Source organism: Hesperophylax consimilis, chromosome 29 (genome assembly GCF_061612785.1).
Source record: "Hesperophylax consimilis isolate HC1 chromosome 29, BYU_Hcon_1.0, whole genome shotgun sequence".
Classification (NCBI taxonomy): domain Eukaryota; kingdom Metazoa; phylum Arthropoda; class Insecta; order Trichoptera; family Limnephilidae; genus Hesperophylax; species Hesperophylax consimilis.
Genome location: NC_142864.1, coordinates 5,409,539 through 5,423,123, shown reverse-complemented (window position 1 = coordinate 5,423,123; position 13,585 = coordinate 5,409,539). Strand labels below are relative to the sequence as shown.

Genomic DNA, 13,585 nt, shown 5'->3' with positions numbered 1-13,585 from the left:
GACATAAATGGTTTTTTAAAACTTCATATTTTGGTCGGTGGTGAAGACCACAATGTCCCGATAAAATTTTAAAATTCTTAATCAATTCACCCATTTCTCTTCTTTTTTTAATGAGGGTAACTACATCGCCACCCAGTCGGCGATCCTGTTAGGTGAGTAGGGGCTATGTGATGTAGACCGTCTTAATTGCCAGGGAAATTCCAGATGCTTGTTCCCAGTTAATGCTATTTTACACAAGAACGAGTCAAGAAAACGATCTGTTCTCATGCAATTACTGTGAAAGGATGTTTCCTTAAAGGCTGCTAGCTCCTGCGAACAGCCTCAATAGATTTTTTTTATATCTATTGCGAACGTACATTAGGGAAGTCAGTCAATCTATTGTCAACGAATTGTTGTTCAGACTTAGCACCCTGTCATATACTGATAGACAGATTTTATAAGTTTGTGGACTGTTTTAGGGCATGATGGAGGATTGTAGCCTACCCTATTTGGGGGCCGAGGACCACGTGACGGGACCAGAGGACTACCAGTCGCTTCATGATGAGTACAGGTGAGAAATCTTTGTGATAGTTCTAGCTACAAGATATAGGTGGCTCTAGTGTAGATAAGTATTAGAGGTTACAGACTTATCCGATAGATGTCGGTAGTAGAAAGGGTATCCCCTCCATGGTGGGTACCAAGCTTTGAGATTTTGTGAGTATAATAGAGATGGCCTGATCTAATTGACCTCCAGGTCATCAATTCCCTTTCGTTTCTGATTATCAGAGTTTTTAGACCAAATAAAGACATAACATTTCGTTGTGAAAGATTTATTATATTATACAAATTGATATTTTTGGATATGCATAATTTTGAATATGCCATTTTTGTGAAAAATATTGTATACCTATTGTATTTCTTAAATTTTGCTTTGTTATTTACACATGTTCTTAACATTTATTTTCTATCCTTTGCTGTTTACAAAATCATAAGGGCTCGTTATTATTTACGAAATTCTAACATCTCATAGTCTAACATGTTATAGTTTATGTCTATATAAGTTATATTATGTAAAAGTCAAAAGCCGTTAATGATACAAAAATACAGGGTTTTCCAATAAGAGGTGTTATTTTGATATTCAAAGAAACTTTTCCCGTAAAAGATCAATGGTTTCGTTGCTTGTGTGGCACGTAGCGCCGTTTTGTTGAAAGTAAACGTTGTCCAGATCAATACCATCCAATTTCGGCCATGAAAAATCATCAATCATCTCTCGATAGCGCAATCCATTCACCGTAAACTGTTGCTCCAGCCTCATTTTCGAAAAAGTAAGGTCCAATGACTCCACCGGACCATAAACCGCACCAAACAGTCACACGTTGAGGATAGAGAGGCTTTTCAACAATAACTCTTGGGTTTTCCGAGCCCCAGATGTGACAATTTTGCTTGTCGACAAAGCCACCGAGGTGCAAATGGGCCTCATCACTCAAGATCATTTGCATTTGATTCACTCAAGTGAATTTTAATAATTTCAACGCATTGTTGAAGCGTGTATCGTTCCATTTTTATTAATGGCGTAGTTTCTACTTGTCAATAGTTAAAAAATGACAGCTTCAAAAGTAACATCTACCGAAATAGCGGGATATTCAAAATAATACCTCTTATTGGAAAACCTGTATATAACACATCCCTCTCAGAACAGATATCGTCTAGTGCGGAAGCTAACGTACATGCACATGTATCATATTCAATTTCAATAAATGCCATGATTGGGTTGGCGGGAATGAGTTAAAAATCTAAAAAGAAATTACGATTTATCTCTGAATATTATACAATAATTTAAGTCTGTTTGCACGCTTAGTTCTTCTAAACTACGCAACGTATTTTGATAGGGTTTTCACTATCATTTAGATAAATTCTTCCGTAATGTTTATATGTATGACACATACATATAATATTTATAGAAAGTAGAGAAAAGTCGTTTTTAAAAATGTTTATCACAGAATTAAAAACCTGAAAACTTAACTTTAAATCAAGCTAGTAAAAAATTAACGCATACAACTTTTCATTTTTTTTCAAATGCTATCATTGCCACTTTTATGCGCAAGAAAATTGGACATTAATCTGTTATAACTCTAATAAAATTCTAGTTTTTGACACCCGAATTGTTGAATTGATAGGGAAACGTTAGACCACAGTAATATTATAGGTATTAATTCTGCTTTTTCTGTCCTACTATATAAACGAGAAACGTTAGACCACAGTAAAATTATGGGTATTAATTCTGCTTTTTCTGTCATACTACAATCAAGTTTCCTATTTTCTACCATAATTAATTTAAAAAAATGCCCCCCCTTTTTCAAAATTCTATCCTTCTATTCCTTCCCAACATTCTACATAACAATTTTTTAATAAATAAATAAAAAATGATTTCAATATTACGCATTTTGAATCGATGACCAAAAACAACAACCTTTATTGTTAAAAGCTAAATACAATGTTAAATGGGTTGTTCAATTCTTTACGGGCCTGTCGTAGTCAGTCGCCCATTTGTTATTATGGTCTAGACAAGGCCAATATTAGAGGTGGAAAGAGTAGACGCGCCAATAGTAAATACAGATATATACATTGGTGCTTACTTCAGAAGCTCACTCCCTTTGATAGAATCCCAAACCATCGATATCAAAAAAACGTATCTACCAGATGTAATCCCCGTAGTTCGGAGGTCTTTAAAACATTTGAGTAAAAGATCAATTGTGAGTGGCTGATCAAACACGCTACGGCTTATTTCTGGGAGTCTGTGTGCTCTGAGGATACTGCATACCATCTACATTCTGCAGTCTGTGGTCCGTGCATTTTATATACCCCCCATTGTCTATGCGCTGAGTTATGGGCGGGATCATAGAACAATGAAACTCAAAGAAAGAATTTCTATATTTTCTGCCATATCTCCGTTAAAAATTTAATTATAATATCGAAAATACTTGCAAACATTGAATTAATTACAGTTTAATTTTTTTCATTCGTTGTTTTTTGGGGAGATAAAGGTTTTGTCGCCTAACGCAGTTTGATCATATTTCCATGCTTGGAGTTTCGCGTTTCTGTGGTGGGGCATATTATTAATCTCGTTGGCACACAGATCGTGGGGAGGATTAGTGCAAGCTCTGGAAAATGAAGGGAACAAAGATCGGTCAAGGAATGAAATTTGTCAATGGCCACTTCAGTGTAATTATTTTTTTAGATTTGACAATCTTTTTTTTTCATTTTGATAGCTTTTGTGATTAGAAAAACGATTGATGTTGCGGAATTTCAATCATAATATAGGGTTTTCCAATAAGAGTTGTTATTTTGAATATTAATTAAGGAATTAATGTTTTTTATGGCCGGAATTGGATGGTATTGATCTGGACAACGTTTACTTTGGAAAAGTTTCCGGACCGTGTTATGTCTCGAAGAGGTGATCACAATTGGCCACCGAGATCTTGTGATTTAACACCTTGCGACTTCTTCCTTTGGGGCCACGTGAAAGAGAAGGTCTACGCCAACAGCCCAGCGTTGATTCAAGACCTCAAAGATGGAATTCGTGAGGCTATCGAGGACATAAGGCAGCCACTTTGCGATTTGGTTATGGAAAATTTCATGAAAAGGATATCGTCCTGTAGGCGTGGTCGTGGTGGTCATTTGACTGATGTTATTTTTCACTATTAACGGCATACCTTCCTCTTCATAATGAAATAAACATCCGATCATTTATATTAAAAATGGCTTTTTTCTTTGAATATCAAAATAACACCTCTTATTGGAAAACCCTGTATTAAACATTTTCCATTTTATTTTAAAAATTCGTTCCTTTCTTTGATTATGTACTGCTTACGTCATTATAGGAATTATATTCAACAGATTACGTTAGTTTGTTAGTAATATTAAATGTTTATAAAAACAGTACTTTGGCATAAATAGATTATGTAATAGTCCGCCAAGGCGCCGATAAGTTTCCCGTCTCTCTTCCATACATCACGGTAGTATGTACAATAAACAAGGTATTTTAAATATTGATTGTTCGCTGCAGGTCGAGTTTGATGAACGGGTACAGTCACTCTCTCCAGAGCCACGCGAACAGCGACATAAAGCCAGAGAACCTCAGCTCCTCTTCAGATGGCCAACTGGGCCGCCATGGACACCCACAGGAACCGCTGGACGTCAAACCCAACATCTTCAACCTGAAGAACGAGTTCAGTAACCACTCCGCCATGCACCACTCCAAGCACGAGTACAACAGCAAGTCTGACTTCCACCCGTCCATCGAGAACTCCGTTAACTACGAGAGCGAGTCCTACCACAGACAGAACCTACAAGACGAAAGAGATCACTGCGAAGATGCTGGGAGAGGTCTGCACCACATCAAAGGAGCAGAAGGACCCATAGTCGACATGATGGATGAAGAAGACGACGATATAGAAGAAGCAGAAAATCTGTCACTTAACAATAACGGGTCCAACGCTGATCCTGCGCACGCCGACAAGATCAATTGATCGATGTGGAAATATTATTAGTTCAATTAGTATTGTTCCTTTAGTACATGTTTAAAAAAAACTTGATTCGAAAGATTTATGAACGGCCCACCCACAAGCGACCAAACTCTTCTAAAATTATTACGAATTCCTTGATTCAATTGCAGGTCTAGGCAGCTCTTATAAATCACCAAAAAAAATTTTCAACTCTGCAAACCTCACATAAAAACAGCTTTCTACCGAAATGCATTATTAAAAGATCTAATTTAGGATTGCTTAATACATTATAGTGAACATCTTAATATTTTCACGCTAACTCTGACAGCCGAATAAGGAACATCATTTAGCGGAGATAAAATAGAATTATTAAAACATCAGTAAAAAAATGATTTTATGTCATGGTGGCAGAGCTGCATTGCCGTTTTTTTAATGCTACGTATACATACCCGATCCGAACTGCCGAGCTGAACCTCAACTTATGGGAATGTAACGAAGTATCCGCAAATGGCGCGAAACGCCGCTTGCAGTTGCTTCGTTTCTTTCCCGTAATTCGTTGCTTGGTTCGCGTTTCGGTTCGCCAATGTATACGTACCATTATATATATTTTTGAATTATTGGAAATTAACCCACTTCCCGACATCCGATTGAGCTGAAACTCTGCAAATAGACTCGTTGTGGATGACAATGCATTCTATCGACTTTTGGTGGCAATCACGCGTACACGCGTGGACATATACGCATTTCTCTGATTGGCTGATATTTTATTGATTTATAGCTTAGATTTTTGATCAAATCATAGATCTATATCATTTCTAAAATAATTTGGTCTAGCTTCTAGTAAGTGTGGTAAAGCCATTCAAAAATCATGAATTTCTTCAAAAGAGATCGTGTCACTCGCATGTTTTAATTTAAAACACTGGAACTATGTAAATTTATTTTTGATTACCGTTTCAATGGTTGTTTAATGAAGTTTTATTAAAATTATTATTATTCCTTGTTTGAAATTTTAATACTTTACAACACAAATTGTAGGGGATGTCAATGAAAATAATTTTATTTATAGTTTTTACCAGGTTTTATGAAAATTTTATTTCCCTGTGGTGATGGCAAAATTATTATAAATTCAAACACAAAACTAGTTTGCCTGAAATTGATTTAAATTATGTTTGGTTTGATTGATGGATGTTACCCTATTTTACAATTAATTACACTAATACATTACTGTAATATAACATTGATTTAAATGAATTGTTGTATTTAAAAAAATGAGACCGAATGATTCATTTTTACAATGTTGACATTCCGTTTTTTAATAAGCTGGACTTATATCGTTTTAATTAAGTAGTAGGTATTATTTCATTTGTTTGTCTATTCATAATTATTGACTTGGTGCTCGTTACATTATTTTCACTTTCTGCATTGATTGTATTAGTTTTTACTGTGGGAGCATTAATTTTTAACTTAATCCGATTATAAATAGTATCGAGCCCCACGTTGGGCGCCAATAATTTCATACAAATTATGGTTTTTTTTTTAATCCCAAAATTTTGTAAATTGTGTAGATACGAGTTTGTCATGAGCCCTGTGACTTGTAACTTTAAATTAAATTTAAATAATAATCGAAAATTTTTGAGAATATAAAAAATTGTATCATTCAAGTGCATATCTGCATTGAAAATAATGCGAACGTAATGTTATAATTAATCAATGTTTTGTATACTTAACTAGAATTGTTACGATATTAGTAATAAATAATGATGTCAAGTGTAGATATTGCTTCAACCATTTTGAGATGTAATAACTAGGCCTCGAATTATATGTCAAAAACGAATTTTTATATATTTTTTAATCATTGCATTTTTTTGTTTTCTGGCCATTAAAGATTCTCAAGCAACTCCGTTATCCCATCACAACAGCGTTTCGTATTGAAATTTGCGCGATGTATGGACAATAGACAAGCTTTTCATTTTTTTGGTTTTACTCAAATTTAAAAGCTTTAAAATGTTAAGTGTCCCGCCAGAGTTGGAACGCTTTTGTTATCGCCAACTATTGAAATATCTCTCGTGGCCCAAGGGTTGTGGCGCCAAGTGGCGAGTATATTCTAAAAATAGACCATTGTCCGTTGTTTGTTAGTGCTCTTACATCATTGAGCGGGGATAAGTCAGAGAAGAGTCTCGTAATTCACTCTGCGTGACCAAAGAATCAGTCATAACTCTGCAACGGACAGGATTTCTTGAGTTATTCGTGCGTCGTCGTGTATATCTTGAGGTGTGCTAAAAATAAGCTGAATAGAAAAACATACATTATACCCAGTGACGAAAGAATAACGTTTTCACGGAAATAATAACGAAAGTGTAAATAATAATACTACAAAACCCAATTTTTAGATTTTTCTTACATATTTGGAAATGACTTGGAAACATTTATTTTGCATTTTAATTGTTATTTACATAACCCAGCCAATATTTAAAACACTTGACTGTGTACGTGTGGTAAAATTATTCTAGATATATAACAACGGAATCGAATAAACACTGTCAGTATGTACATAAATATATTATAAATTATATTAAATCATATTATTTGACTTAACATCGTGTTGCATCGATTATAATAAAATTGTTTTTGATGCCAACAAAGCCATAGCAGTAATTTTCGAATAATTAAATAAAATATTCAAAGTCAAAATGTTTTTCTTAAATTTATTTGTTAATTTTTTCGAATAATTTCTAAATTTATCTGATAGAGTATAACTTTTTATTCTGGTGGATATAATCAAAAATAATTTTAAGAATCTCTCGTAATAAAAAATATGATTATTATTGTCTATGTTAAGATTTAATTAGTAGGTAAGCATTTAATAAATACATTATTGTCTCTGGACCTTAAAATTGTCTCTAGGTATGTATATAACATAAGGGTTAGTTTTAATGTTGCGAGGGTGGTATTTTGAAATCCAATCTTTAGAGAAACTGGTTTTGTATTTTAAAACATATACGGATTTAATGTGTTTAACAATAAATAGCAAAATAAAACCTTTTTTTTCAAAGTTGAATACTGGGCAAGAATTTCAAATCATCAACCTCAATATTTCTGTAATTTTTTCTAAGTGTTCAGGGAATCAATCAAACTTTAAATAAATAAAAAATTATTATAGTTGTTTTTTTGCAACAGTTATTTTGACTTTAATAGTATTTTGGATGTATTCAAACTGTATACCAAAGATAAAGCAAATAAATTAAACAAAACTTTTTTTAAAACATCACTAAAAAAAAAAACACTGGTTTGAACTTTTGTTTGGTAATAATAATATATTTTTTAAATCATGGAAACTATGCACCCATATTTTAGTTACCAATTAATTTATTTCGAAGCAGATCCATTGAAAGTTTTTTTATCTCTTTGTTTCTTTTGTTACATTCATCTTGTGTTTGATTTTTCAGTATTGTTACCATTATCTTGCGCTCAATTTGTATTTTTTATCTTTATCTCGAGCTTGGTTAGTAATATTCTTTATCTTCAATAAATTTTGTAATATACTATACCTATCTTGAACTTGGTTATCAATGTTACGTTTATCTGCACTCAATCAATATGTTTACCTTTATCTTGTACTTGGTCAGTAATGTTACTTTATCTTGCACTTGAAGAGTATTTTTCACTGTCTTTATCTCGATTTTGGTTAGTAATGTGATCCCTATCTTCGATAAATTTGTAAGTGGTTGTTAATGGTCAGTGGTTGAGTGGGCATAGCGCTTGGGTCTCACCCGAGCGTCGCGTGTTCGATTCCTCGGCTGGCTAAGTCCTCCATCACAACACAAGCAACATTTTCGGCTTTCTGTGGTGGTAGTAGGAGATTTTCAAACATTGTTGGGTTATTCGTAACCCAGGAATGTTTGTCTTTCTTTTAAAAAAAAAAAAAATATATATATACTATACCTATCTTGAACTTCGTTAACAATGCTACGTTTATCCTTCACTCAATATGTTTACTTGGTCTCTCATAGGTTTATCTTATACTTGGTCAGTAATGTTACTTTATCTTGCACATGAAGAATATTTTTCACTGTCTTTATCTTGCGCTTGATTAGCAATGTTACCTTTATCCTGCACTCGATTAATTTGTTTATCTGTATCTTCTACTTGGTCAGTAATGTTACTTTATCCTGCACTTGAAGAGTATTTTTCACTGCCTTTATCTTTTTACTTGACTAATAATGTTACATTTATCTTGCATTTGGTTAATGATGTTACCTTCATCTCGTACTTGGTCAGTAATGTTACATTATCTTGAAGAGTATTTTTCACTGTCTTTAACTCGAGTTTGGTTAGTAATGTGATCCTTACCTTCAATAAATTTGTAATATACTCTTCCTAACTTGAACTTGGTAAACAATTTAACGTTTATCCTGCACTTGATTAATATGTTTACCTGTATACTTGGTCGGTAATGTTACTTTATCCTTCACTTGAGTAGTATTTTTCACTACCATAATCTTTTTACTTGACTAATAATGTTACATTCATCTTGCATTTGGTTAGTAATGTTTCATTATCTAACTTAATGTCTCTCTAAGATTGATGGTATTAATGTATACGGAATAAAACGTCAAATACTAAAAGCATTTACGAAGAATGACGTGAAAGTCATTAGCCTTTTTTCAAATACATATACATAAAACCCTACGATTTACGAATTTGATAGCATTTAGATATTGCATTTAATTATTTCCTTTATTTAGTTGTGCATCTTCTTCTTCCTCTAACAATGTAAATTGAACACCTCTGTTATATTAACGAATTTCCAATCAGTGTCATTTCTCTTTATAAAGGGTTTTCCAATAAGAGGTGTTATTTTGATATTCAATCGTAAAAGATCAATGGTTTCGTTGCTTGTGTGGCACGTAGCGCCGTCTTGTTGAAAGTAAACGTTGTCCAAATCAACACCATCCAATTTCGGCCATAAAAAATCATTAATCATCTCTCGAAAGCGCAATCCATTCACCGTAACTGTTGCTCCAGCCTCATTTTAGAAAAAGTAAGGTCCAATGACTCCGCCGAACCATAAACTGCACCAAACATTCACACGTTGAGAATAGAGAGGCTTTTCAACAATAACTCTTGGGTTTTCCGAGCCCCAGATGCGACAATTTTGCTTGTTGACGAAGCCACCGAGGTGGAAATGCAAGTGAATTTTTCATAATTTCAATGCGTTGTTGAAACGTGTATCGTTCCATTATTATTAATGGCGTAGTTTCTACTTGTCAAATGTCAAAAAATGACAGCTTCAAAAGTAACATCTACCGAAATAGCGGGCTATTCAAAATAACACCTCTTATTGGAAAACCCTGTATTTAAAACATCACCGTTAAATGGCGAGCCTAGTTCTGTTTCATCCATTGAACAAATTTTGATCAGCGAGCACAACTGTTGTGTAGTTATGATTGAAAACTCATCACAATTTGATAGAAAATCGGCTTTTAAAGGTCTGTCTGCATATAAAGACTTCCATGCGCAAATAGTTTGTGTAAAAGTTTGTGCAAAAAACATTTGAGCATTATACAGTTTTGCTATCTTAACATACGTGAAAATAAGACATGACAATAAGCGTATAGACTAAATAACATTAATGGCACTGATTTACCATTGGTCCCAACCGAACTTGTTTAAACTACATTGCTTATTTCAAATTAAAAAATCTTATTTTGGCTGCATTCTAACAATAATAGTTTAAATACAAAATGGATAATGATTCAATTTCCTTTAAAAAAAAATAATTATTGATGTTTTCACATTGGTTAGCAACATTTGTTTAATGTTTAAATTCTTTGGTTGAGGAAAAGTAATTGAATTATCTGTACCCATGTGATTTTAAATCCAAATAGTGAAATAGGCTTTGTAATATTTCATGTAGACAATGAATGATTTTAGTATGGATGTATTTAATTTTAATTTATGATAAATTTAGTATCTACAAGGAATTTAAGGGTAATTTTTTCCATATCAAAACATTAAACGAGAAATATTTAACCAAATTTTACATAAGTACAGTGTGCAGTCAATCATTTGCAAATATTGCGTTGAATTTCTTAGGCAGTTAAGTGTACATAATATGTATTTAACATTTCATTTTTATCCAAATTTTCAACAAATAGTAAATATTAATTTGTGAATTTTTTTTTTTTGTCGCTGAATTAGAGTTGACACAAACAACACAAACTTAGGGTTACACACAAGTGTATTGGTGCATCTGTCTTTGCGAAAAGTCACTGAGAAACAGAATTTTGTATTTTTTAAATCGATTGAATTAGAACAAAGTTTTTTGTTTTATTTGTGCTGTTGCCGTGCTGTTGCCGTGCTGTAACTGTGTGAATTATAAAAGCACCCAATAATAAAAAAAAATGTGTATTACCTTCAAGTATGATGTAAGCAAGCGATGCATCTGTGCGAGTAGGTAGGTACTGTGTTTGTGTCAACTCTGGTTGTGATATCTTTTTTTTGTGGTAAAAATGTTGACCACCAAAGTTTTTATAAAAAAAAAATTTGTTCTCTTTTTATGAATTTTTTACATTTCACCTAATTAAAAATTTTGTTCATTGTTTTATCATTCGATATTTTAATAAAAGTGTTCATACCGTAAATAGATACATTGTGTAACGTAAAAATTTAACATTTCATCATATTTGACGAGAATACGACTACTTCATAATGTATACATAGATTTATAAAGTAGAAATCGTAAAGATCTAATATTGTTTTAAAAAGGACAATGCAATTTAAATTAACAAACTACTCAAAACATCATTTCTATGCAAGGGTAGGCAGAGAAGATAAACCTGTTGCATAGAATTGTAAAATTTTATATATTTTATGGCGCAGGTCAATTTTTTTAGTGAATTTTCTACAGATGAGAAATAATATTTGTGCAATAGATTCCAATCTGCATAAACAACGGTTGGTCACATAGCATTGTTTGGAAAAATACTGAGTCACTTAACATCGCTTGGAAAGTATACCGAGAACAGTTGTTTTCTGTCATGCTTTAGAAAATTATTGTTGACGGTTTGTCACTTAACTTTGCTTGTAATGTATACCGAGAGCAGATGTTTTCTGTCGTGCTTTATAAAATTATTGTTAACGGTTTGTCACTAAACATTGCTTGTAATGTATACCGAGAGCAGTTGTTTTCTGTCGTGCTTTAGAAATATTATTTTGCAATGAAATGCAAGAAATTTTTTTGGGAAGTTATGTTATATTTAATTGTTATGTTATCTATCGAAAATGCCGTTGCTAAAAAAATTGACCTGTCTCTGGAAAGAAACTGATAGAAATTTGCTGTGGGCAAGTACATGTGCCCGAAGTAAGGTCATATTTTACTTACTTCTGGTGAAAGTGATCAACAATGTTTTTTATTCAAAATAAAATTAATTTCATTGGTCTGGGATGTTCGGAGTCGAAAGATCTTTATCTAAATTGGCTATATCAGTTTTCTTTCAAATCGGTACGTAGATCACAATGTGTAAAGCTTGCGGTATATATATAGAAAATAGGAACACGAATAATATGCACTTTTAATGGAAAAACCAATGTGCATCAGTTAGGTAATAAAGAGAGGTAAGTATTTCAGTTACCAAAAATGTAAAATATTACATTTTAAAAACGTCACGCCATATTTTGACAAATAATTTTTTTTATTATGTTTTCACTAAACCCAAACTGACAACATAACCATTCAAGCAGTTTTTGGCATATTATGTCAAGTTTGCAAAAATGTTTTAGCGATCGTTTGCCGTGGTGTGCCAAATTTATAGAACCTAAAAATATGGGATCAACGGGGAAATATAGGTGGATTCATTAGCTTTAAACCGCATTAAGTAGTTTCATATGTTCACATATTAATATTTTGAGGAATGGTTTTAATTAAATATTAAAACCTAACCTTAAAATTAAAAGTCACATCAATAACAATGGCCGCCAAGTAACAATTGGTTTTAATTTTAACGAAATATCTATTAAAATGCATTATTTTCTTACTTATTTAGTTAGCTACTACAAAGTATTTTCAAATGTCTCTATTTTCTTTATAATTTACCCAGCTTGCTTTATTGTAATTTTCATATTTAAAATCTCGTCGTCCTTTTTAAAACGATTGATATATGTATCTTTTAAATAACTAGCAACATACTGAAGCGTATAATATATATGATAATACATTTAACTAAACAAAATATTCATCATAATTCCATTAAAATAATATACATATATTTATTAGCAACTTTATACTAGTGTCGTAGAGTTAACATTAGACTAACGTACATCAGTATGCTAAGGTTAAAATAAGGTTCTACTTGATAAGTTTATTATTACTGTTTAATTAATTGTAATGTGTGTGTAAATATAAATAGGGCGGAGTGTTTGTTAGTAGTGAAGGTGTATTAGCCATGAAATGACAGTCATAGCCAATAAAGTATTCAATAAACAGTGTTGAACAATTGTAACACTTTTCTTTTACCTGCCCGAATAGCTGCAGTAACCCTGATCACCCACAAAAGAAGAAGAAACATTAAGGCGATGCCATACGTAGTAATGCAAAATCATGTGTTTTTGGTTTGAAAATTTGGTCGCCTAGAAATGTTTCAGATGCTTTAATTAAATACTACGAGTAGAATACATCTTGGCCTTTGAAATAATCAAGTATTTTTAATATAAGTCTTTCTATAAGCCCAGAAAAAAATAATGTATAAGGCCTATGAAAACTGATTTAAAGTTCAAAATCTCCAACTTACGAACCTATTTTCGGTTATGGTTTTATTGTATAATGTGGCAAATTAAGTTATTTATAAAATGATCGGAAAATATTTAAATATTTATGCCTGAACATCCATAAAATAAAATAAAAGGCACTTTTTGGCTATGTTTTTTTCTTGCCTAAATCAAAACAGCTGGATGGTGTTAAGCGGGAATTTAAGCCTTATCGTCATTTACGTAAGGAGTGTTATTGATGGCGGCTCGATTCAAAATATTACACGACGTAGTGCATCGCCTTAATAATAACAATAATTGGATGACTTGTATAGCGCCGTTTTTGTGCAAAATCA

The 13,585-nt window shown here is 32.5% G+C and overlaps 1 protein-coding gene across 9 annotated transcripts in view; it reads left to right on the top strand.

Annotated features, from left to right (window-relative positions):
• LOC149409807 (uncharacterized) overlaps window positions 1–12,070 on the top strand; it is a 174,999-nt gene extending 162,929 nt beyond the window's left edge. For all 9 annotated transcript variants that reach the window (XM_089649297.1, XM_089649298.1, XM_089649293.1 and 6 more), the window contains 2 exons: window positions 459–550; window positions 4,046–12,070. In XM_089649297.1, the coding sequence (XP_089505423.1) occupies window positions 459–550; window positions 4,046–4,508 (555 nt within the window). In that variant the 3' untranslated portion in view covers window positions 4,509–12,070. The remainder of the gene's footprint in view (window positions 1–458; window positions 551–4,045) is intronic.
• The last annotated feature ends 1,515 nt before the right edge of the window (window positions 12,071–13,585 follow it).